At 44.9% G+C, this 11,720-nt stretch overlaps 1 protein-coding gene across 2 annotated transcripts in view; it reads left to right on the plus strand.

The window, feature by feature from the left end:
- The window catches only part of LOC133409737 (zinc finger protein 135), a 29,321-nt gene extending 23,937 nt beyond the window's left edge, over positions 1–5,384 (plus strand). For both annotated transcript variants that reach the window (XM_061690152.1, XM_061690153.1), the window contains exon 4: positions 4,159–5,384. In XM_061690152.1, the coding sequence (XP_061546136.1) occupies positions 4,159–4,641 (483 nt within the window). In that variant the 3' untranslated portion in view covers positions 4,642–5,384. The remainder of the gene's footprint in view (positions 1–4,158) is intronic.
- Positions 5,385–11,720: the final 6,336 nt, after the last annotated feature.

The following is an 11,720-nucleotide window of genomic DNA, read 5'->3' on the forward strand; positions in this document are numbered from 1 at the left end:
ATGCAAAGAACTCAAATTCTCTAGAGCCCAACTTCCGATTTTCACAATTCTTGGAGTGTTATACTGAGGTGGGAGTGGTCATTCGGCATTTTGACACACTGTCATTTTGTTGAAATCTTATCACGTTGCTCCTCACAGTTCAGAGGTCACTGGTTGTATCCAGGCTTTTGGCTTTTCTGTGTGGTGTTTTACGTGCTCACGTAATTGTTCTCTAGGTAATCCGGCTTCCTCCCACATTCCCAAATTCCATGTTAGCATCAGGCTAGGCGATTAATTGAAATGTAATCGTGCTTTCGCTTATGGCTACTCACGATCATAAAAACATCGAAGAAAAACAATTGCGCCAAACGGCGCGGTGTGTCTGCAATTTCCTGCATTGTGAAAGCACCCTGAACGCCCCCGTGTGACGCATGTTCTTATGCCATTCCTGAGCATGCTTTGAGCTGTTTATTGACACCCCATCCATCCATCTATCCATTTTCTGAGCCACTTCTCCTCACTGGGGTCGCGGGCATGCTGGAGCCTATCCCAGCTATCATCGGGCAGGAGGCGGGGTACGCCCTGAACTGGTTGCCAGCCAATAGAGTTTAATAGTTTAAAACACACAACAAAAACAATTACACTCATTGTATATTTAAATACAGAGTTTGTTTAATAACCTTGAAATCACAAATACTCAGGGGTGTAACAATTCGTTTTGGCAACCATTCGATTCATCTCACGATTCGCGGATTCGATTCAAGGACGATCGATTCAGTAACTTTTTAGCCAAAGATTCAACGAATGTGACTGTGGAATATTTACCAGCATGGTGGACATTGAAGGTGAAATTTCTAGATTCCTGTTGTTTCATGTAAGGGAATCAGGTAAAATGAGTTATGGTCATTAAATACAAAGATTTTCCTGAAGTACTTGTATTTCTTTGAAATAAACGTAGGGTAACAGCAACTTATTGTTACTTATACTATTTTAGCTATGATTTTTACTGGTTCAGCTTGTTTTTAATTCATAAAGATGTTTAATTGGGGTGAGAATTATGAGAGGGGCGGCACGGTGGCCGACTGGTTAGAGCGTTAGCCTCACAGTTCTGAGGACCCGGGTTTCATCCCCGGTCCCGCCTGTGTGGAGTTTGCATGTTCTCCCCGTGCCTGTGTGGGTTTTCTCCAGGTACTCCGGTTTCCTCCCACATCCCAAAAACATGCATTAATTGGAGACTCTAAATTGCCCGTAGGTGTGACTGTGAGTGCGAATGGTTGTTTGTTTGTATGTGCCCTGCGATTGACTGGCAACCAGTTCAGGGTGTACCCCGCCTCCTGCCCGATGACAGCTGGGATAGGCTCCAGCACGCCCGCGACCTTAGTGAGGAGAAGCGGCTCAGAAAATGGATGGATAGATGGAATTATGAGAGGGTTCTTGGAAAAACGTCTCCACTGTAAGGAGTCCCTAGCTGGTCGTAAAATTTGAGAATCCCTCTTCTAAACAGTCAAATACTAATGTTTAGAAAGGAATCTCTGTCAGGTTTTCATGAGGGAAATCTTTTCAGAATAGTGTTAATAATACATAGAGAGCTACATAAATGAACAAACCTGCTCTTTAGGGCACAAAGTGGCTCTTGGAAATGGCATCCAGTAGTTGATGTCGCTCGTTCTCCTCTTTTGTGGCACAAAGTTCCCCCTCTTCTTACTCTGTCGTCATTCTTTCAAAAGCTACAAATATTTATTTGATGGTCGCACTCATTGGTGCATTCAGCAACACACTCAGCATTTCTACTGTACACATTTTCACACGATAATCACATTCACAGCATTTTGCACACGATCTCTGCTGAGTGATGTATTGATCAGCTAACGAGCTAAGCTAAGCTTGCGAGCTAGAAAGGCTTCAACATGCTGGGCGAGGCGAGTCACAGACATACTGTGGTGTCTCGGTCCACCCACTCGGGGCTCTAGGGAGAGGAATATTTAGATTTCGGAGTATGAGGAAGAGAAACTATGAAGATTTTAGCTTAGTAGAAGAAGTTAGCGTTGGGGGACGCTAACGGCTGTGTGCTGACTGAAAAATAAAACCAAGTAAAAGGAATTACAAGTGTGTTTCTTGGAAATAAATCGTATATACACCTCCATATAAAGTCTGCCAATGCGTTACTTCGTAGCATTGAGACGATTGATTTAAATTTTTTTGTTCGGAAGGCTAACTAGCCTAGCACAGATCGATTAAATTGGCTTGTACGAATATAAATCGATATAATAAATGAATTATTACACCCCTACTCACACATAAACGTTGTAGTAATACATACAGACGGGTAATAACAATACTCACAGGTATATATTCTTCCTAATATATAAAATCAGAGTTATATTAAAGCTCTATCACGACTTTATTCATCTACCCTTTAGTTTAATGTAAGTGTGCATCGCCATGCTTGCATCACGCTCCTCCCAATAGGTAAAGTCTTGCACAGGAAGAACACTAGGTACTTATTTTTGTGTTTTTTATTGCTATTATTTTTATATTATTATTCTACCTGCTACTAATTTATTTTCCTGTTATTTTATATTTAAAGTTGAGTTTTGGTAGCTGAATAAATGCCAAGTTTTGAAATCAACTATTGTGTTTATTCCTGTAATTTCTCGTGTATATTTAAAAAAATAAATAAATGGAAAAGTCAAAAGTCAATAGAGCGCATTATACATGGGTATAAGGAAAATAAACAAATTATTTCACATTACATTTGTTTACCGATACCTAGGGGTTGTGAAAAAAAGTGTACTTTCATTCCAATATATGAAGTGTCTGTTAAAAATGTATATATATTTTCACCGCTCACCAGAGAATAAAGGCTTCCTTGTGCCATATTTCTATAAAATTCATCAAATCCAAAATATTTGGAATTACATTCTGATATTTTCAGAGATTAAAGTGGGCATAATTAGATGTTCACTTAGTTTGGCAATAATTGGTTTCAGTTTTGTGACATTGAGCTTTTTTACATGGGGCGAGAATCAAGGCCTCTTACCAGCAGACCCGCTATTCATATAAAAATTCATAAAAGCCAAAATATTTGGGTTCTGATATTTTCTTAGTTTCAAGTGGGCGTAATTGGAAATCTCCACATAAAATTTGCCAATGATCGCTTGCAGTTTTGTAACATAAGTGGACTGTCCTGCCACCGGGTGAGAATGATGCACCCTGCTCAGAGGCCTGTTATTGATATAAAATTCATAACATCCAAAATATATGGGATTTTATTTGTAAAGGTTGAAGTGGGTATAATTAGAGATGTCCACATACAATTTTGAGGCTATTGATTGCAGTTTTGTGACATTTTTCTTGCGTGGCCTGTCCTGACACAGGATTTAAGGAGGGGGGGGGAAAGAAAAAAAAATTATGTTAGCGGATGTTCGATATTTATTTGAAAAACCTAATAAAATACAGATAGTGCTTCATATTTTGAGCATATGGATAGCAGCAAATCGATGGTGCACCTTATATAGATAGGTAGAAGAGTTTTCCTGTTTTTTGGGGGTGCGCATTATACTCCAGAGCGTATTATACACGAGAAATTTTCGTAATCGTGATTTCAATATCAATAAACTAACTGGCCGTGTTTCCGACACTAACGGGCAGAGTTCCCAACACTGACCGGCCGCGTTCCCGCCCGACACCAACAGGCCGTTTTCCCGCCTGACATCAATCGACCGTTTTCCGGACAGTAACGGGCTGTGTTTCTGACGTCACTCATGAAGCCGCGTGCAGTTATTGTGATTTCTGGCTTGTCCCCACATACACAAATCCCACTTTATTAAAGCAGTCCATTTCTGTACGTTTTCTCTTATGATGTTCAATTCAATTATGTTTTTCTTTTTTAAACATGAAACAAATGTGATGGTTTTTGGGAATGGACTGTCAATGGGCGAATATGCAAGTAAATTGAGTGACGAGCTTGGTCACAGAAGGCATGAAACTCCAGGTAGCACTGTATTTTGCACAGATATTTCCTTGACATGACAAAACGTCCATATTTCTGCTTCAATTTGTTGCCTTTGCTGGAAAGTTTCCAATGTGGCCCATTTCCCAGGGTCCCCATCTTAAATTCCCCTGGAAATTGAGCAGAGATTGCCTGTAAATGTCGTCCCCCCCTTTGCAACCGTACAGGTGACGCACGTGAAGGAGCTTCTGGACAGCTACACGCAACCCGGCAAAGAGAACGTGGCCGAGAGCTCGTCCGACCTAAAGATCCGCCTCAAACTGTGCTCCCGTGACAAGCCCAACTTCTACACCCTCTGCAAGAAGAACCGCCGCCGCCGCCGCAGCCGCACCAAGCGAACCCTCGACATGGCCGATGACGAGGAGGATGGCGACGGCCCCGCCGCTCCGGAGAGTCATGGCTGCCGCCTTTGCGGGAAACACTTCAGCCACACCTCCAGCCTGGCACGCCATCAGCTGAGCCACCAGGTGGCAGACGGTGCCGCCGGCAAGCGACCCAAGACCAAGAGCAAGACCTTCACTTGCGCCGCCTGCAACAAGACCTTCATGCACTCGTCCAGTTTCTCGCGCCACAAGAAGGCGCACCTGGGCGCCACCGCCAAGAGGGTCATACTAGACGAGACGGCGCCCATCGAGTCCGACTCCGACTGACTGCTGGAGGCGGGGTCCCCTCGGGCCGCGACGTCGAAAGCTCACCCCCTCGTCCCGTCCGCACGCCGTTTCCCACCCGAAAAAGAAAACCGGAAGCCGCACGGACCAACCGCGTTCCACTGGAACGTTTTTGTTTTGTCAAGATGAAATTGGAAGCATCACGTATGGATGGAAACACGACGACCATGTTTTCATCTCTCATGTCTCCACTCACTTCCCTCCCAGAGTGATCCGATTGGCCGCTTGTTCTGTTTGTTGAGTCCATATTGTGATATGCATGAAGCCGCTCGGCCATCTTTGTAGTTTTTGACGTGGAGCACGGGGCAACCGCCGTATTTAGGAATTTGGAACAATGTTGTCAAGTTGAAAGATATAAAAGCTATTTAAATGTCATTCACACTCATAGACCCTCGTTGTTACCGTAGAAACGCTGCCATCATCATCATCAGCAGCAAAGGACAAAATGGTCCCACTCCGATTCGGTTTCTTCCTCATGTTTGAGGAGAAGATTTGGCTTCTTATTGATTAGTCCGTTTGTTGAGCAAAGGACATGCGGCGTGTTGTTGACATTGAGAATTCTGACGGACGTACGGGGTGAAAGTTTGTTTGAAAAAGAAAAAAAGCTTGTCGTTCACGTTTAGCCTCCATATTGTATTGCATCAGTGTCGTGTTTGCTAATTAGCACAAAACGTTGACGTGTTCATTTTGTAATAAATCTGGAAAACAGGCCTCGCTCTTTTTCTCAAGTACCAATTGGAAAACTACATAGAAAATGTTTTTCTGTAATTCTGACGGTAAAAAAAAAAAAAAAATTAACAATTGTTATTCTTCCAGTGGATCCACTGCATTTTGGTGGTTGGTCATTGGCTAATACAGCATGTGGGCTTGCAGTCTGGTGTTTGTGATGCCACGCAATCTTGCCAGCGCTGCGTTCTTGTCGGCCACACTGGGATGGAAGCAGCCAGCACGAAAGCAACACTTGACTCTTGCAGTAGATGAAAAGCGCTTTAGTGTTTTTCTACCACCTGAACATCTGCTGTAGCTGGGCGGCTGAGTCCGGTGTGTTGTTGGTGGTCTGCAGCTGTAGCCTTTATCTTAGCATGTAGACCAGCTCTCTTGCCACCTTGGTTAGGGTTAGTCGGTCACGCAAGCTGCACACCGGATAATCCTGATGAGTGCGAGAGCCACTGGCGGGATGCTAACGAGTTTGCCGAAGGATACGCCAAATCGGCAACAGTAACCGGCTGGGATGGGTGAGGACCCAGCGTGCTTTTATTTTGAAGGCGTGACTTTACGGATACAGGAAACATTTGTGGAAATGATTCCCGAGTGTTGCCTTGAGTTATGAATAAAAGCTGGCATTGTGGAATCAGTCCCTGGCTGATTGAAGCCGTTCCTACACAATACGACAGACTACAAGCACCCAACTCCAGATAAACAAAATAGCAGCAGGACAAACTGGAGCAAACGTTGGTGTCTGAACAACGTCGCAAACACGTACGCCACGCAGGTCGCCATCACATGGCTCAACGAGGTAACTGGTAAGCCGTTTATATTGTAGAGGAAGACAATGTTTTTGGCTGTTGGATTGGATGTTTGTCAGTGTTTGAAATGCCAGGTGCTTGAATCCCATAACCCCAAAATGTTTTTTATAAAGCCAGCCAGAGAAATGGATAACCATACAGTACTTTACTAATATTCCCCCCACAAAACAAAAATAAAATAAAATCCTCTTTCCTGTGGAGTAAGTACCCATCTTAAACAAGGATACTCTATGTGGCACATTTGTTAAAGGAAGTATGGATCTTAATGGTCCATATTTCACAAGTTCATTTGATGTATTTTATGAATGCAAACCCATGGGGGGCACAAGCCAGCGCAAACTAGGCCAGTCCTAAACCCGGATAAGTGCAGAGGGTTGCGTCACGAACGGGATCTGGCTTTAAACTTGGCCAAACCAATATGCGCATTCATCCAAAGAATTCCATACGAGAGCGGTCGTGGCCCAAGTTAACAACGTCCGAAATTCAGCTACTTTGGGTCGAAGACGAACAACAGGTGGAAAGCGGGTTCTTAAGCAGAAAGAGAAGAGGAAAGCACAGAGGCGAGAACTAAATGTGGGGACTCTGACAGGAAAAGCTCACGAAGAGTCATTTGTTCGTTAAGTTTCTTCGTCCACGATCCGTGAGACACGAGTGATTTGTTCGTTGAACATCTTTGTGATCCGCTAAGGAGCGATGTACAGTTACGATGAGTGATTCGTTTGCGCAAGGAACGACGTAGTACGCAATGAACACACTCATGAGTGATTTTAACCGCAAGTCCTGACATCCTCGCGGGGATAGATTTCACTAGCAGCCGTTTCGCGAACGTTGAGTCAGTCAAGCACATGAAAACGAGCACACATACAGTGGGGCAAAAAAGTATTTAGTCAGGTTAGGGTTACCCTAACCAATTGTGAAAGTTCTTCCACTTAAAAAGATGAGAGAGGCCTGTAATTGTCATCATAGGTATACCTCAGCTTTGAGACACAAAATGAGAAAAAAAAAAATCCAGAAAATCACAGTCTGATTTTTAAAGAATGTATTAGCAAATTATGGTGGAAAATACGTATCTGGTCAATAACAAAAGTTAATGCAGCCCTATGGGGGGCACAAGCCAGTGCAAACTGTAGGCCGGTCTCAAGCCTGGATAAATGCAGAGGGTTGCGTCAGGAAGGGCATCTGGCTTAAAACTTTGCCAAACAAATATGACGTTCATCTAAAGAATTCCATACCGGATCGAGCGTGGCCCAGGTTAACAACGTCCGCCCCCGGCACCGTTAACCTGCAGGGCGCCGGTGGAAATTCAGGTACTGTGGGTCGATGATGGAGAGGTGGAAAGCGGTTTCTTAGGCAGAAAGAAAAGAGGAAAGCCTAGAATTGAATGTTAGGACTTTGAATGATGGGACTCTTGACAGGAAAAGCTCCGGAGTTGGTTGACATGATGATTAGGAGAATGGTTGATAGATTGTGTGTCCAGAAGACCAGGTGGAAAGGGAGTAAGGGGGCAGGGTTTAAATTATTTTACAATGGTGTAGATGGGAAGAAAAATGGAGACGGGGTTATTTTAAAGGAAGAGTTAGCTGAGAATGTCTTGGAGGTCAAAAGAGTATCAGATCGAGTGATGAGGCTGAAACTTGAAATTGAGGGTGTTATGTATAATCAGAATCAGAATCATCTTTATTTGCCAAGTATGTCCAAAACACACAAGGAATTTGTCTCCGGTAGTTGGAGCCAGACAGTCAATTTACAGAACACTTTGGAGACATAAAGACATTGACAAAAAACAATTGTGCAAAAAGATGCAGAGTCCTCGAGCACTTGGAGCAGTTCGAATGACTCATATTGCAATAGTCCGGTGCAATGACCATCGTGCAAAGGGCACCGAGACTTCAAGGAGTGGATGCGGTTTAAAGTGACGAGTAGTGCGATCATCTGGGACAATGTCGGTTGTGCAAATGTTACAGATACTCCTCAATCAGTGTGCAAATGGAGCAGATGCTACTCTGGCACGAGTGGCCAGTATATGCAAATAGTGCAGCATGGCGAGACAACTACAGTGAGTGCACAAGTAATAAATAATTGGCCCCACAGAAATGTGACAACGAGCTCAAGTCTAAAAATTTCCAGCTTGTTGTAATGGAATTATAGGTTAGGTGTTTAAGAAGTTGATCGCAAGAGGGAAGAAGCTGTTGGAATGTCTACTAGTTCTAGTTTGCGTTGATCGGTAGCGCCTACCTGAGGGAAGGAGCTGGAAGAGCCGGTGACCGGGGTGCAGACGGTCCGAGAGGATTTTGCACGCCCTTGTCTTAGTTCTGGCAGCGTGCAAGTCCTCAATGGTGGGTAGGGGGGTACCGACAATCTTTTCAGCAGTTTTCATTGTCTGTTGCAGTCGGAGTTTGTCCTTTTTTGTAGCAGCACCAAACCAGACTGATGGATGAACACAGGACCGATTCGATGACCGCTGTGTAGAACTGCCTCAGCAGCTCCCGTGGCAGGCCGTACTTCCTCAGAAGCCGCAGGAAGTACATCCTCTGCTGGGCCTTTTTGAGGACGGAGTTGATGTTGGTCGCCCACTTCAGGTCCTGAGAGACTGGAATTCTCAGGAACTCGAAGGTCTCGAAGGTTGACACGAGGCAGCTGGACAGTGTGAGGGGCAGCTGTGGCGAAGGATGCCCCCTGAAGTCCACGATCATCTCTACAGTCTTCAGCGTGTTCAGCTCCAGGTTGTGTCGGCAGCTCCGGCCGCTCCGCTTCCTGTCGATATGCAGACTCGTCACCGTCCTTGATGACCAGGCTGCCAGCTGAATTTTCAAAGACGCTCCAATCTGTGCAGTTCTACTACGTATTTAAAAATACACTCACTTTATTTTTTGATCAATCTTCTGTCACAAATCCATCGAAGTCCTCATCTTCTGGAATGATGGCAAGCTCCGAATTCATTTGCTTCCCTTGTTTTTTTACAGTAGCGGTGGTATGGGCGCGCATGGAGTCGCAGATCAACAGAGATGGTGATGCGTGGATTCAAAACATCCGGTCTCTTTACATACACCTCTCAGCCACTCTCTCATTTTCTCCTCGTCCATCCAGCCCTTTTGATTGGCCTTAACGATGACTCCGGCTGGAAACCTTTCTTTTGGCAGCATCTTCCTCTTAAAAATGACCATAGGTGGTAGAAGAACAACAGTGAAAGCCAACTTCTCATGCCCCGTGCTGCGTATGGATACCGCGCTGGTCCCCTTTTTCTCCACGATAAGGTTCACGGGGATGTCAAAAGTGAGAGGGACCTCGTCCATGTTGGTGATGTGGTTGGGCTGGATCTTTCTGTCGATAATCTCGTTGCTGCAGTCGGTGCGGAAAATGGTCAGCTTTTCTTTGTAATCCGCCGGCAGTGTCTGCACCACAGGAGTCCTTGCGCGGATGGCGAGATGGGGCTTTTTCATAAAACGAAAGCACCAAGACGGACCTCCTTGAAAGTGTTCGATCTTCATGTCTTGTGCTATCGTTATTGCCTTCAGTCGAATGGTGACTGTAGAGACGCTTCTCCCGGCTGTTCTTTTTTCAAGAATCCCTTGTTCAAGTTGGTCTTCCAACTCTGGCCACCTCGCCTTGTTCCCACGGAAACTGTTTTGTCTTCTTAATTTGGCGCAGTTCATTCTCCTGGTTCCTCCACTTCCTAGATTAATTGATTTTGAATTCTCTCGCAGCTGCTCTATTGCAAGCGTGTAACTGATAGCCTGTTAGTTGGAATTGTGCCTCGTAAGCATGTCTCTTCGCTGATGCCATTTTCTTGGGTCCTTAGCCAAACAAATGTTGTTTTGCAGCATACCGGTAGTACAGTATACCTACCGGAAGCGTGGCAGAGGTAAGCGTACGTACTGTACGTAGCTTTACATTATGTATGCTCCAATTGTTTTATCGCTGCCAGTGTACGTATTGCGTCCCTACGTCGGTGGGTTTTTACAGATTTTGGAAGAGCATTTCTGTCAGCGTCAGTCCTGGAGGACAGCTGGGAATACACAAACTAAATAGAGCCAGCTTTCTGCAAACAGTTAAGAGTGAAATAGTTCCTCACTTTCAGAACAAGGAAATAGTGTGTCCTGTGGTCAGGTCTTCAATCCTGATAAAAACCATATGAGGACATGGCGCTCGCTCTGCTGAAAATCAAGAAGTTTTTTGAAGAAGGCATGCAGATCAAAAAGGGGCCTGTCTATTCAAATCTATGGCTGTTGTTCGAGTGTTCGTCGTGTCCCGTCTGTAAAACATGCGATGCTGATTTTGGTTGTTTTTTGTCAAGCGCTTCTGTAAGGCACCCATTCATTAACGGCGGTGAAAAAAGGAAGCGCGCGGCTCATGAAAGCGACCCACGACTCTCCGCCGCAACAACTTTCTCCCACCGGCGCAGCCGAAACAGCGCTCAAAATTTATGTGAACATCTCTACCGATGCTCACTTCAACCTTTTGAATATATTAAAACTACTGGCCCAATAGTTTTCCATAGACATCCACTATAAGAAAAATCGTAATGTTGCTTAATGTCCCAAAACTGTCATCAGTCATCCCCAAAATTTACGTGGACATCTCTACTCATGGCCCACTTCAACGCCTGAAAATATCCGAATGGCTGGCCCAACATTTTGGATTTTACGGATGTGAAACGTTTTCCCCTGAGCGCTATACAGGTAAAGGCGTAATGTCTCTAAAATCCAAAATAAAGCCAAGATTGTTCTTATATTTTCAAAGGTTGAAGTGAGCATAGGTAGAGCTGTCCACATAGAAATTGGTGACGATGGAGTTTTGGCTGCGTTCCACTTTTTTTATAGTGGGCATATGGAGAAAGAAAATGCTGAACGTCCATAAAATAAACAATATTGCGCCGATCTCATATGTTCAGAAGCAGAAGTGAGCGTAGGTACAGATGTCCACCTAAATGTTGCTGACGATTGAGCACAGTTTTCTGACATTGAAGTGAAGCTTTCTTTTACGTTAAGCGTTTTAGACGGTCCCCGTTATCACCCCTCCCAAGCACCAGCGAAGCAAGTTTGGATTTTTCAACCCTTTTCCAGCTATTCCTATTTATTTACAGCAATTTTGTATGTTGCTCGGCTACTGGATGTTTTTAGGCCGTGAAGCGAAGTGCTTCAATTGAACAGCCGTTCGGCTTTAATGGCCGATCCCGTCCCCCCGTTCGTCTGCTAAATGGAGGTTACCCTGGATACGAATCCTTCCTATTGTTTCCCTTCGTGTTTCTAGCCAACGTTGGCTAGAAGCTATGAGCGAACATTGGTGTTAACAAATTGGTTAGCTCAAGTACCGCTTGGGAGACAGACAGCCCATTCTGCCCTCTGCCTGCCACCCACAAACGCGTCCAAAGTCTCCTTTTTTTCCCCTTTGAGCCACCGTGACACAAAGCGCATCCGTTAGCATGGCCGATTGGCACCGTCCCGTCTCCTCGAAGACCCGTGCCCTCGGACCGCGGGCTCTCGGCGACGGCGGCGTCTGCTCGGCGTCGTCCTTGTACTGCGGCCGCTCGACCGG

This window comes from Phycodurus eques, chromosome 11, assembly GCF_024500275.1.
Source record: "Phycodurus eques isolate BA_2022a chromosome 11, UOR_Pequ_1.1, whole genome shotgun sequence".
Taxonomy (NCBI): domain Eukaryota; kingdom Metazoa; phylum Chordata; class Actinopteri; order Syngnathiformes; family Syngnathidae; genus Phycodurus; species Phycodurus eques.